The sequence below is a fragment of the Ammospiza nelsoni genome, chromosome 6, assembly GCF_027579445.1.
Source record: "Ammospiza nelsoni isolate bAmmNel1 chromosome 6, bAmmNel1.pri, whole genome shotgun sequence".
Classification (NCBI taxonomy): Eukaryota; Metazoa; Chordata; class Aves; order Passeriformes; family Passerellidae; genus Ammospiza; species Ammospiza nelsoni.
In genome coordinates this window covers 38,133,336-38,147,753 of record NC_080638.1, presented here as the reverse complement: position 1 = coordinate 38,147,753, position 14,418 = coordinate 38,133,336, and the positions used below count along the sequence as shown (strand labels likewise).

Sequence of the window (14,418 nt, the reverse complement as noted above, 5' to 3'; positions counted from 1 at the left end):
TTTTTAAATGGTTTCCTTGCTGGTCTTTCCAGCACTCTTTTATAAAAAGCAGGAAAGGGATCCCCCTGATATCTACCTGCTAGCAATCAGAGATCTCCAGACATGAACAAGTGCATCCTTGAAATTGCAGTGCAGACATAAAAGTCCAGACAAAAAGAGACAAAAAGAGTATTGGCAGATTTTATAAACCTTAAGTGGGACCTGGTCTATTTTATAGGAGACAAGTAGTATGATCGTGTTATGAATTTTAAGTTTTGTGTCTAAGTCAAAAAGAAGAATAAAGAAAGCAGTTATCTACAAAAAGAAACTTTCCAACTCATAACAGTGACATAAAAGACGTAAAATCAGGCTTATTTGTGTGACCACAAGATAACAGGATAACAAAATTAAACTCATGTGAGAGCTAGACAATTCACCAATACCAAAATTAGATAAAACTGTTGACATTAATTTTTCAAAACTCTACATCTGAGTTATAACCAATATTTACCTGTAGCAGGCTGACCGCCTTTACTGTTAAAACCCCTGCATCAACATCCACTTCTTTACTAAGTTAAAAAGCATGCATACATACATACATATTTCAATAATCAACCACAGACATTTAATTCCCCATATTTATTTTATTTACTATACTCTATGTTTAGTAATTTAATCTAAATATTTTCAGAGACAGCTGCTCCAAGTTGTTTTGTTGGGTTTGGGGTTTTTTTTGAGGTTTCTTGATGTCTTCTTCATTCCCAACTAGCATGGGATCCATGTGACCAAAGGCTGTTACTGCAGATTCAGGTCACACTGTCGAGGACTGAGAATGGAGCCTTCAAGGGGAGACCGTAACACCTGCACTTTGATAGTGCAACCTGGGTTTTTTCTACATGCTTCATTAACTGATTGCATTCAGTGTCAGTTAATTCAAAACTATTACTCCATGCTTACTACTTTAGTAAAACACTGCAAAAGCAATTTAGGAGCCCCTGGCAATTCTCACCAGTGGAAAAGCTGAGAACTCCAGAAATTGATGAGGACAGCCACTTTGCCCTCCCATCACTTCTTGAGTTGTGAAGCAGAAAGATCTGCAAGAACAGATAGATTGTGATACCATAATTTCTGGAAAAATATAAGCTAAAGCTACACTACAGAAATTGGTCAGTCACATAAGCAGCCAGAGGTACTTGGCAAGTCATTGCAACTAACCCTGAAGCACTGACATGCAGCTATTAGCTAGAGTCACTACAGCATCTCCTTTCCACCCTTTCTAAAACTATAGTAGAAGCAACAACAGTCTTTTTGTTATCACGCTGTGAAACGGAAAAAAACCCACAGCTGCTATATTGCAGGCACTCAGTGAAACAATTTCATTTATATTTTCTAAATCACAACAAACAAAAAACTAGTAATGGTCAAATTATTACTGATCAAATACACTAAACTCTTTTCTGCAACATAAAAGCACTATGTTGTCTGCTGGGCATCAATGACACTCAGTTCAACAACAAAATGTCAGCTCTAAACACACATGCATTGTATTCTGTAAGGAAGACAAGAAACATATGGGAAACAGCCATGAGATGCACTAGCTACACACTTAGGAAAGAAATCGTCAGTAAGGAAGGCAGGAAGTGTTCAGTTCACTAATGATGACAGATTAACTTCATCCTTTTCTGATTCCATGGAAACCATGAATTAGCTGAAGGACTGAATCTGACACAAGTGACCACTGATGTTACACTTTGGTTCTCTGGGACAGCTACTCATCAGAAACTGGAGTCTGAACAGTGCATTATATTTCAGTCAGATTCAGTAGAGCTGTTTTTTGATAAAGCAATCTAAATAACTGAGATTTGCACACTGAGGAAATTACGTAAGATGAATCCCACTTGAGGTTAAAGTGCTCCTATCTGAATGCATTACTCTGTGTCTGTGTGTGTGTGTAATAAAACCTGAACCATGTTCAGATTTGAAGACCGTAAGGAAGGTTTTGCAGTTATTTCTGCACCAGCCATATGACTCAAGATGTTCTGAAAAAAACTAAGTAAGCACAGACACTGCGAACATGAGAACTAAGAGCAATACTACTATCAAAACTGTGTTCATCCCATATCGTTAGCAGAATTATGACCAATAATGTACAACTCTGATGACTTAAAGCTGACCTTAAAAGCCCAGAGTTTTTACTTCAGGTTTAAAAATTCCACAGGAAAAATAGATTTAAGAGACCCATGAGAGACAGCCTCCCACCCAAGAGAAACTTAAACGTACACTGTACTCTTACTTTAGCAAGATTTTGTGCTAAATTTCATTTTTGTGTCTGTGAAAAATAGAGTGCTTTTGCCTTTAACAATTTAGTAGGCAACTAAACTGAACATTATACACAGTAAGCATCTTAGTATTTTATTCGTTGCATCTTTTATACAGAATAAGCTTCACTGATACTTATTTCACTGCAGTATTCTCCTGATGTAGCAATAAAAGATTACATTATAAACAAAGAACAAAATTTTTACTTGAAATTTTTTTAAATGTGTGCAATTTTTGCAGTTAACAAACAGCATCACAATTACTGAAAAAAATGAAAGAAGCACATAAACTATGGCCTGTTTTTAAATCTCCAATTGATAGTTTTTCTATGTTTATCATAAATATGAGAAGCTAACTCTAGTAACTAAAAATAAACATACCTATAAATTCCTAGCAACCAGGATTCAAATAAAGGAGAAAACATATAACAACAACAAAGTTTCTTTTCACTTAAGTTGACATCTGCGATCTATTTACACTATATGAGTTCAAATTCCACAAGATCATGAAGGGTAGAGATTTTTGAAACAACCTGTTAAAGCATTACTTAAAATGGCACTTTTGTAACTCAGGTCTGGGATTTTAGAATTGCTAAAACAGTGAAAGACAATGCAATGCAGTATGTCTATACCATTCTATAACATAAAAAAAAAGAAACTACTCCATAAAGTGTCACTGAGATGGCTCAATCAAAGTAATATACATTTGTATCTTTATCAAGATAGATATTATGGTAAAAATGCTCACATTAAAAAATATAGTTATTATTATTTGGATTTTCATTAAAACTAGAAGGGTCTACATGAGCCAAAGTATGAGGAACTTGGATATAATAACATGCTTCCTCATTTTATAGCACTAATAAAAATAATAATTGAGAAAGCTCTATTAAAAATCTTTAATAACCACAGTTTAATTTCCCAGCATATTTTAAAAACTTTACTATGTGGGTGTATGTGCATGCATGTCTGCATAAACACACAAACAGATAAAAAACTCCAAGTGTATATATTACACATACACACATGTCCACATTCCTGCACACAACAGTTCCATAATGCAAACAGTGTGCAGGGACTCTTCCATGTGACAAGCAGGCACCACATGCCATGCTTTATTATTTCTCTATGTTTATCCAGTAAATATAATAACCCTTTCATATTTGGCTGAATGGAAGTGTTAAGATTCCTAAAAATAATGGTGATTTAGCCATTTAGCCACAACATCATACATAAAGAAATGGAACTGCAAATACTGCTGATCAAAAGTTCAACATGAAAGTTCATAATGAAATGGAATGTAAATTATTCTAAAAATTAGTATCCAAAGATTAGTTAAATATTATGGCAAAAACCTTGGAATTTATAGAAAATTTAAAATGCAATTCACATTACAAAGACTGGAGATACTTTATAGATGGAATTTTTAAATATGGATATGACTGGCATTTATTCTTAAGCTTACTTCTATTAGAAATAGACTTGTTTCCTGTACAGGTGATGCTTTGTCTACGCCATATACAGTAGAAAAATAAATTCTTTAGCAACCTAGAAATAGTTTATAAAACTCTTGAAGTTTCATTTTCTTTGCTAAACATGCCAAGATTAGACTGAAAACTATAAATAAAAGCTAGATAGACAACAGGTAAAGTAGAACAAGTTAGGAATACTACAATTTACAGGACAGACTTTATTGTACTATTCATTCCTGTGTGCTTTGCAGTAGGAATAGGGTTGACTTTTCTTTTTTGTTTGTTTTCTTAAAAAAGATAATTACTTGCAAGAATATAACACGATATCAAGATAATTTATAATATACATGTACTTCAAAGAGCAGCCAGGTTTATGGTATCTTAGTAATCTAGAATGATAATCCAAGTCAGTGGAAGTACAATACCTAGGACATAAGTGGGAAAGGCAAATTTTATTTTGGGAAAATGGAGCAAATCAATCTCTAAATAAAAGCCTTAATTCTCAAAATCATCTATTTACTATAATACATACAAGACGATCTTAAATCTTGTTATAAGTGAAGATTACAACAGTGACCATCATAAAGCTTTGTTTTTAAACTACACAAAACATTCTAGCAGCTGAATGAGCCAAAACTTTCTTCTTTGCAGACCTAAAAAGGTACATTTTGAGCATGAAAGAAAAAAGCTGCTACGAAAAGTCTCACAGGTAGTGTTTATCTATGGTCTCCCCTTTGCTACAATTTGTAACCTTCTAATTTACCACTATCAAAATATTTAACCAAAAAGATTTGTTTAAATTAAGCAGCATTCTTTTACAGCAAAATTTGTACCAATATAAAAGTAAAATAAATGAAAAAAAGATAATTTAAAAATACGGTGAAAAAAAAAAAAAGTCATTTGAAATTTTAGTACAACATACCACAGGAAAAAATATGAATACAATTTTATGTGATTTTATATATACACACTCCAAAGAGGTTAATTGTCAGTACCCAAAGTATTTATTGCCATGTATTAGCAATGCATTTTTGTATATCTTTAGAGGGTCACATAAAAATAGATTTAAAGAATAGATTAATTGAAGTCCTAGATTAAAACATTGTTTGGTTTAGAGAATTTTACTACAACAAAAGTCATGTTTATGTATGAAAAGTTATATAACCTTATATGAAAATGTCATGAACTATTTTCTAAACACTACATGTATTCCCAAGAGGGAAAAATTAAAATATCTAAAATATATTAGATTAAGTTTACAAGACCATCAATGATCTTTTAAACATGCAGCTGTTTACAGAATTAACAGTTTTACAAAATGTTTAGTTCAGTAATGGAACATAAAGAAATAAGTAGGCAACATCAAAATTTTTGTACAATATTTGAAACTCACTTTTACAACAAGCATGTCCTTGGTATTGTGCTGTAAGAAATAATAAGCAAGTTCACCCACCCTTAAACTGTCCACAGGTTTACTTATATGTAAAGATGGATGGTGAGGGATCGTAAAATTCTCAACAGTGCATTTTGCATTCTTCCATAAACCACCCTAAGCATAAAGTCACATAAGTAGCCAGGAGATTACAAAATAAACTATAGCTGGGCTTTAGTTGTTTACACAGAATGCTTGAATGTGAATAAAATTGCCAAAAATAGCATGTTAAATAACAAAAACCAGCCATAAAGCAGGCTGTAAGCACTGAATGTTTCATAAATGTAATTTTTTTAAATCATTTAATTTCTATAGAAAAATTTTTATTCACAATATATTGTGACAAACCGTCACAGGAATGATATAGTGATTGCAATAAGGTATCATGCAGCAGCAGCTTTGTACTTTATAGCTATTTTTGCTTTTAAAAATTAAACCTCTCCAGTCATGCTTCTCACATAGTTTTTATCTGCAGCGTGTACAAATGAGGAACACAGTACGGGATATAACAAAAAAGATGTCCAATCAGCTGGATGGGAATTATTTTCCATAAATATGAAGTACATTACTGTATCCTGAAACATGCATGTCTATAGCTTGTCTCTACTGTCCAGCGCCAGGCTGCCTGCAATCACCATCTCTATATAATGCCCAGAGGGTCTGCTGGTAACTGCGACTGGATCAGCTGGGGCTGCAGCGGGGGCGGCAGCTGCAGGGGTACCATGGGTTCCACCATCTGCACTGGGTTGGAAGGTGGTGGCTGACAGGCCACTGGGTTGGGTGCTTCTACAATCTCCCCGTTGTAAAAGAAAAACTGACATTGTTGAATGAAGGTCTCTATAACTGATTGGTGGATTTTGGTGGTGGAAAGAAACTCTCTGTTTTCAAAATCGGGTCTCATCAAAGTAGGCCAGAAACAAATCGATAAGTTATCAGCAGTCATATAGTTGGTCTTATATTGCTGACTAACCCTGAAATGAGAATGATACACACAGAGTGAGTTAAAACCAGTATGCAGTCAAGTAGAAATATTCTTGAATATTTTATGCGATTATGCAGAGGAAAATATAGAAACCATGTCATTTCCAGATTTGGATAGTTAACTAGTATAAATCTGATTGAGCTTTTAACCAAGAAAGAAATTCAACATTCCACTAGTATTTTGAACTGACAATAATAAACAAACTGAAACAGGTTCTTCACTTATTATCTAAATTCATTATTGCAATACTATTACCAAACAAAAACCAAAAACCTTCAAAGGATAAAAAGCCATCCTGTTATCAAATTTATCATCTACAAGGAAATACCTACTCAGAAAAACAAAATCCTTTCCACAGCAATAGGCTAGAAAGGGCCAGGGTATTTTGTTTTCTAAAATATTCTGTATTCTAAACTGACATCACAATTTTATCTGAAAGCAATTACTGAGAGATCCATGAAAAATCGTGTGTTAGTACATCTGGCAAACACCTAAGGTCTGCATTCAGCTGGGAACGTGCATTTCCTATATTACAGTAGATATCATGAAGGTAGCGGAGCTACAATTGTCATGTAGAAACTGACAGAAAATAAAACTTCAGAAACGTGTCAGTTAGAATTTTGATGATTAACAAGAGCAGCCCACAAGAATTTCTGACAGCTGGCTGTAGTCCATAGACAAAAGAGCTGTGAAAGTCATAGTAAACACTAGAAGTAACACTATAAGAAATTATTTCCACTCATTTACAATGCATGTATAATGGTAAAGATAAAGTACAAAAAATAGTGTGAAGATATACAAATACTGCCTCTCAATCTGCTTTGACTAAGTATCCAAATGTCCTTTGGACCAAACTATTTCTGAGTGTCAGTAAAATTCATAACCTCTTTGCTAAAAAACTTATATTTTAAATTTATTTACAGATCAAAGAATCAATGTAAACTTCATTTTGCTTAGCATTAACATGCTGTACCCTCACAATCATCAGACTAAATAAAGGAAGTAATAGATGTGAGAAAAAAAAAAGAAAGGCATTGCACCTTTTCCCCAAAAATGGTTCATTCACAACCAGATTAAACAAAAAGAACAATCAACTGCATCCCCTCCTGTGCTTCAACTTTACCTCTGTACTTTCTAAGAGTAAGCAAAACCCTACCAAGCCCGTATGTTGGTCTCCTACCAAATTTTCTCTAACTACTTTAGAATCTTCTTCTGTGTGCTCAGCTAGTGCTCATTTACCTTCCATGTTCACTCACGATTAAAAATGACATGCCTCTCTTGATCCCGCCCACTTCCTCCACTGCCAAGTCTCAGGAACTTCAGACTGTAAACCCTCTCTGATCAGACCTTAAAAGCTGCCCACTGGTATCTTCCCAGACCTCAGAAGCATATTATGCCATCGAGGTCCTTATGTAGGAAGGGTCTTGTTACCAAAGAACGTGTATAAAACACAACTAAGTATCAAAAAGCCCAATGTCAATACAACGCTATCTTGTTTTAAAAGCTCACTTCTGCTTACAGTTAATTAACCACAATTACCTGAAATGCTCAGAAAGGTGTTTATAACACTAAAGAAAAATTCATCTCACTGTTTCCATTTATTAAATTCTCATACTGGTCTCATACTATGTGGATAATACTTGTATTTTTTGTTTCAACAACCAGGTCTTGTGCTTGTGGACACACCAAAATAATATAAATCACCAATCATTACTAACTATACAACAATAGTACATATTTTACTGTAATTACGTAGGATGCAAAAACAAAGCATCTAAAACATTAACTTGTGATGAGAGCTCTTTCATCATGTAGAAGACTGCTTTACCTCATCAAATGAACAATTCATTTGGCAAACATTTCCATTTTAATTATATACCAGCAGTATTTTACCACAAATTAGTCTCTTAAAAATAAATACTGTCAAGAATTTAGCTACAAGTTGCCTTTAAGATTCTGTACACAGCTGTATCCACCTCTTTCTACATACACAATTGCTTACATCCCAGCAGATTTCTTGCTGAATGGAATGCAACTACCTGACACTGCAAATGAGACAAAAAATGACAGCTTTCTTTAAGAAAAGATCATTTTGTTACTAGCAACCTGCAATGTAAATCATGCATCATTAATAGAGCAAGGACCAGACCAGAAAGTTCCATTTACATCACTTATGTTCTCCAGTAAATTCCATGATTAATATGTTTCATTTGTTTGTAGATATTAGAATTACTCAGGAATTTCTAAAATTATGTTTAGTTCTTGTACTTGCAGCAATCCAGGTACTTGACATTGTACATTCAGCTGTGTGTGCTACACCAATGACCAGATGAAGATTTTGACAGTTCCAAGACTGCCATTCTTCCACAAAAATTTCTATCAGGTTGATTAAGAAGTTTTTAGGTAAGTAATAACTGTGTCAAGTCTGAGATGTTTAGTTTTACTTTAAGATACTTGCAAGCACATCCTGAAGTTTTGTAATGTGGGGATCAGTTCACTGATATGGTTTTATCTATTTTAGGGCTGAATTTGTATTGGAGAAGAGTACAATAGAAAATTTGATCCAATTTCCCTGACAAGGAAAATGGACAACTTCATAAAGGTTAAGCAAGCTGAACATATGAAGGAGAGAAGTGTAAAAGTAGGCACCTAAATTCCAAAATCTTACACATTCTGTGAAAAGTGCAAATAGAGAGTACCTACATTCTCCCTGTTGACAAAGTAGGAAAGTTAAAGGTTCTTATTTCTACCCCTGTACTACAAGCTCATTTAGATCTTTACAAATACCTGCAAAAACACAAACACACAAACAGTAGTCCAGAACAATTAAATGTCATGAAAAGCTTATTATATATGTGTTAATACACAAAATTGCTGGGCTGAAAAGTAACATTGCACAGAGAGACAAGAAAGTCCTGATGGACAACAAACTGAGCAGGAGTCAGCCAGGTGACCCTGTGGAAGGGCAGCCAACAGCACCCTAGGCTGCATTAGGAGTGCTGCCAGCAGCTCTAGGGAGCTGATCTTTCCCCTCTTCTCAGCACTCCAAAGGCCACATCTGGAGTCTGGGATCCAGCTCTGACTCTCCAGCACAACAGACATTTAAACACACTGGAATGAGCCCAATGAAGGGACACTAGGAAGAAGATTATTAAGAGATCAAAGATCCCTCAGATGAGGAAAAGCTGAGAATGTTAAGATTGTTTAGCCAGGGGAAGTCTTATCATTGGTTATAAAGAAGATGAATTGAGACTCTTCTGAGTGGTGCTCAGTGACAGGACAAAAGGCAACAGACACAAACATCCACAAAAAATTATCTTAGCATAATAAAACACTTATTATTGTAAGGATGAATGAGCACAGAAACATGCTGTTCTGAGAGATTGGAGTCTAACTTCTCGGAGATACCGAAAACCTAACTGGACACCATCCTGGCCAATCTGTTGCAACGGACTCTGTCAAAGCAATGGGGTTGAACAAAACAATCTCCAAAGATCCCTTATAACCTCAACAATAATATAGCTTTATCTCATTCTGTGGATTTCAGAGAATAATTTCATTTTAGCTGAATAAGAAGCACAGGTAAGCTGCTCTTTTTCTCTCTTTTTTATGACAATATTCTACATGTCAAGGCGCAGATTATGATGTGATACACATCTATTAATACTATTTTAAAGTAAATATGGAAATAACTTTGAAATATAAAAACATTAAATTTCATGCAAGAAGCAAAATTTAAGAAGCAAGTGTAACCAGTTTACTGTTACTTACAGCTTTGTTGTACATTTATCTATTCAGCACAGGGTTTGGGCTCTATATTATAGATTTTGATTTAAGCTAGCCCTGTTTTGGCAGGAGGGGGAAAGAGGGAGAGGGGAAGAGGGTATTTAGGCCTAATGATTCAGATTCCTTAAACCTAGATTAGTTTATAATGTTAATAGGTATTACTTCCTGGGGGAGAGGGTCTGTAATAGTTATAATTAGGTGCATAGTTATTATATCTATATCAAGCTTTTATTATGTACAGCATTCTTATAACTTTATAGTAGCAATGATGCCAGATAAATACATGTTAAAAATATGTGAGAAACAAACCTATAAGGCTTTAATAATCAACTGTAACTCCTCATTTTCTTTTTTCTTTTTTTCAATTCTAGTAGATAATTCATTGTTAAAAAGACAATCTTTTTTGCAACTGTTACAGCTTAAGCAAAAATTGAAAAATACTAAACCTGTTTAGATGTGTTATTATGTATCTGAAGACATCATAGTTCACTGGGTGGAATTTCTTCACAATCTCTTTTAGCTCGTGTAGCCGTTCTGTCTTATCCATGATTTCTATAGAAATAAGTGACATTTTCTGACACATCTAGAAACATACTGAATAAAGTGTTGCTAAGTTTTTTCCTAGCATAATGGTACAGGTAACACAAAGAGAAATATCAAGTGAGAAAATATTTAATAAAATTCCTATTTCCATAGAGTAGCTTTTTTATTATACAGTTTGTCCTGGTTACTCTAAGCACACTAATAAGTACACCCACTGCAAGTTTAACTAAGCACAAAAATATTTTTCTGAATTTTAGCAGAATTATTTATCTCTGTTCAGCAAATAATTACTTGACTAGCTTACTGCTGGCTTGTAAAATTACAATGTGACAGGGTCATTTCTTGTTAGAGTTCTCTCTGCTTGCAAAATATCGTGACAGAAAGACATTCACATGAGGTTAGAATATCCTTAAAATTCAGTTATTCAAATAATAAAAAAATTACAAATAGGGCTGGTGCAGCTATTTTAAATATGCTGCCTAAAGAACAGGGATTCTTTACAGGCCCAAAGGACATTATTCATGCTTCAAACAGGAAATAGCCAACAAGTAGGAAAGAAATATGAAATAAACCAACAATTTTATTTTAAAAAACCAGCAACTAATGCTGTGGATCCATACATTCTGCAGAATATGCTTCCAATCAATGATGATTCATATCGTAAAAAGGAATATAAGTTCCCCTCTATTACCTGACTGCATTGCTAAAAAGAACTTTGATCTATCCTAATGGCATAGAAAAAATGTTAAATACAGTCCAGTATATCCCAAATATAAGTTTAGAGCAGTATTAATGGCATTTTAAAATAGTAATTATACTTACATTCTAAGTTATTTTATGTTTTGACTGAAATTTAACTATTACACATTTAAGAAAAGATAAAACCAAAGTAACTACATTAAACAAGCACAATGTGCCTGAAAAGCATAGCAGTAATACCAGAAATAGCTATTTACAGATATCAGCAGAAAATACAAAATTTCTAATGGGCTATATATTAATCAAGTCCAGGCCCAAGCCTTAGGCTTACACCAGTGCTTCAATAGGAGACACTGATTTCAAAGACAGGAATACTATGCAATGTCTGAAAAACGTTTGTAAGGCAAAGGCAAACAAAACTAAGCATTTTACAAGAGTTCCAAAAGATTTTGAAAAAAATCAAAGTGAATTAGAGAATTACCATAATATCCCATAGATGTGTCTGATTTTTAAAGTCTACTTTGAATGTAAGAACTCATTAATTCAAGGAGTTTTTCCCATTAAAAACTGCAAAGCTGCTCCAAGAGCTTTCATCATTTTTATCACTTAACAAGAAATAGAAAAAAGTAGATGTCTCTGAATTAAATTTTCTTATTTTGAAAAATAAGTGTATTACATTCCTCTCATCATATATAGTTCTTCTAATTTTAAAGAATATTAAAAAATACGTGTGTCTAAGGAATTTAAAAAACTATTCCATGCAGATAGTCCTTTCAACTTACAATGAAGTAAAAATTGGAAGAAGGGCAATGGAAATAACACAATTAAACCAAGAAAAGGTTGTTAATTGCTTACTTGATGTTTCTAACAACTCTTGATGCAAAGAGTAAGGAACTAATGGATCTGGCAGATCTGCAAAAAAAGCTTTCAGAGCCCCAGCCACAGCATTCACTGTTACTCCCATTGATTCTAGACTGATATTATGATCTGCAAAACAAAATTTAAAAAATAGCAGTGTAAGTAAAACCTACTGTTATCATTCCTTATAATACTTTATGAATACAATTTATTCAAAACATTGAAAACTAAAATTCTGCTAAATGATTATTAAATAAGGAAGGAAAAGGTGAACCTATTGAGAAGCTGCTATCACACCAACCCATAAAAAATCAAATATAAAAAAAATCTGACAGCATTACAAAACAGTAGAAGATCAGAAAAATAAAGTTGTCTAATTCTCCATGAAGACTTGAATGATTTTGTATTTGTCATTAACTGGCTTCTGATTAATCTATTTTTCCCAGTAAGGAGTTATAAATTCTATTTCCCAAAATGCTGCTAAACAGCAAAGCATAAAGAAATAGCACATTTCTTTTCCGTAACACCTAGGAGATATTTTACAATTTTTCACAGACTCAACTTCATGATTAACATTCAAGAACTTATAATAAATATTTTCATTTTAAAATATAAACACATCAAAGTGAACAGTCCAAACTAGCAATCACATTTCATTATATTCTACAATGACAAAGGCTGTATTAGAAATTATTCAGACTTAACTGTTAATGCATGTTATTCAAGACAGCTTTCACTAAAGAATTACTGTTTGTGGGGCATAAGAAGCAGGAGTGAATGCCTTAATACCTAGGGCTGATGAGCTGTTAACACAAGGAGCAGCTAAGATTGCACTTCAACTCTTTCAAACCTTCAAATACCAGCTAGATAGTATTTTAACAGCATTGAAGCCAACGGCAACAACATTCCCCTCCTATCCTTGGAATTCACTGGTAATATCCTGGACTATACCAATACAACCCACCAGACCATTAAGGACACAGTGCTATGTGCAATCCTTTCATATTGCACTGTGACAAATCCTTGGAGAATTCATGCTCTGTTTTAGGTTTAAATAATAAAATCTCTGATTACCTTGATCAAACTGTTTTTGAATGTTGTCTTGATCTGTTTTATTCCCACTAACACGGTACAGGCCTTCAGTACATAATCCTTAGAAGAGGAGGAAAAACAAATATTAAAAAGCAGGTTTGTATACTATAAAGCAAAGCAGAACCAGGTGTAACTACTAATTCAGAATCAAAAGTAGGAATACATTTCTTAAGTGCCTAAAAAGTTAACAAATAAACCATTATAGCAATATAGGAATACCAAAACACAAACTGTCAGTTGTCTATTGAGTCCATCATTCCATTAACATGAATCAAGGGAAATTACACTGGAGGATAACAAGACTCTGATGCAGACATTTGTTGAATAATGCAGCCAAAATTATTCTCTTACTGATCTCTATTAGACTGTTGTTATTTGCACCATTTTTTTAATAATCACAAAGCTAAATTTTGTGGTACCCCAACACTTATGTTTTTAAAAACTGTCTTCACAGTTTGGGCTTAACAATTTATTATGGCAAGCAACAACACACTAAAAATATTCTGCAGGGTAAAAAAGACCCAGGCGTTTGTAACTGAATCCTGATCTTTTAATTTCATGGTGTAACACACTCCTGTATATGACAAGAACTTAATCTTCCAACATGCTTTCCCTTTTACCATTTATATTTTATAAACTTTGAATCTATTTCTCCTCACTTCCTAGCTAAGGTAAATTATCCCATCTTTTACAAGTCTTTCTTTAAGGGGTCAGGGAAAAGGAGAAAGGTGTTAGGAAGCAGATGTTTCCCAAGCTTCTATTATTACTTTGTTTTACCACACATTAGAGTCATCGTAATTCCACCAGACTTTCAAGGTAAACATTGAACAGTCCACCTTAATTATGCACACACACACACTCCACTCCAATGATTATGCTTCCTACCACATTGCTGTCTTTTTTTCCCCACAGCTACTCACAGAATGAAAGAGACCATCCTGATAAACACACCATTACCAAAGATATTTTTGTTTTTTAATTTAGAACCTATTGAGCAATATAAACAATTTATAGTTCCTTAATTCAAGTTACCTTTATGGGTGCAAAATTACCTATATACTAGATCTTGTTAACACTACATTGCATACATGAGTTTATTAAAAATTCACTGGTCTCAAAGTTTTATGAAATCTCTTGGCTTTTTGCCATCATAAGCCAATAACTGAATGCATTTTAGATTATCAGATCAATACATAACTGTTCTGTCACACTGCAATCCACTGAAGGTGTCTTTTAAGTTATCAAGAAACATTAAGA

General features: G+C 33.7%; 1 protein-coding gene across 2 annotated transcripts in view; it reads right to left on the bottom strand.

The window, feature by feature from the left end:
• Positions 1-2,365: 2,365 nt before the first annotated feature.
• Positions 2,366-14,418, bottom strand: part of ARHGAP5 (Rho GTPase activating protein 5) — a 47,051-nt gene continuing 34,998 nt past the window's right edge. Inside the window, exons 5-8 of one of the 2 annotated variants that reach the window (XM_059475099.1) lie at positions 13,144-13,221; positions 12,067-12,198; positions 10,416-10,521; positions 2,366-6,172 (exon numbers count right to left, since the gene is read on the bottom strand). In XM_059475099.1, the coding sequence (XP_059331082.1) occupies positions 5,842-6,172; positions 10,416-10,521; positions 12,067-12,198; positions 13,144-13,221 (647 nt within the window). In that variant the 3' untranslated portion in view covers positions 2,366-5,841. The remainder of the gene's footprint in view (positions 6,173-10,415; positions 10,522-12,066; positions 12,199-13,143; positions 13,222-14,418) is intronic. The other variant, XM_059475100.1, reaches the window with a different exon arrangement.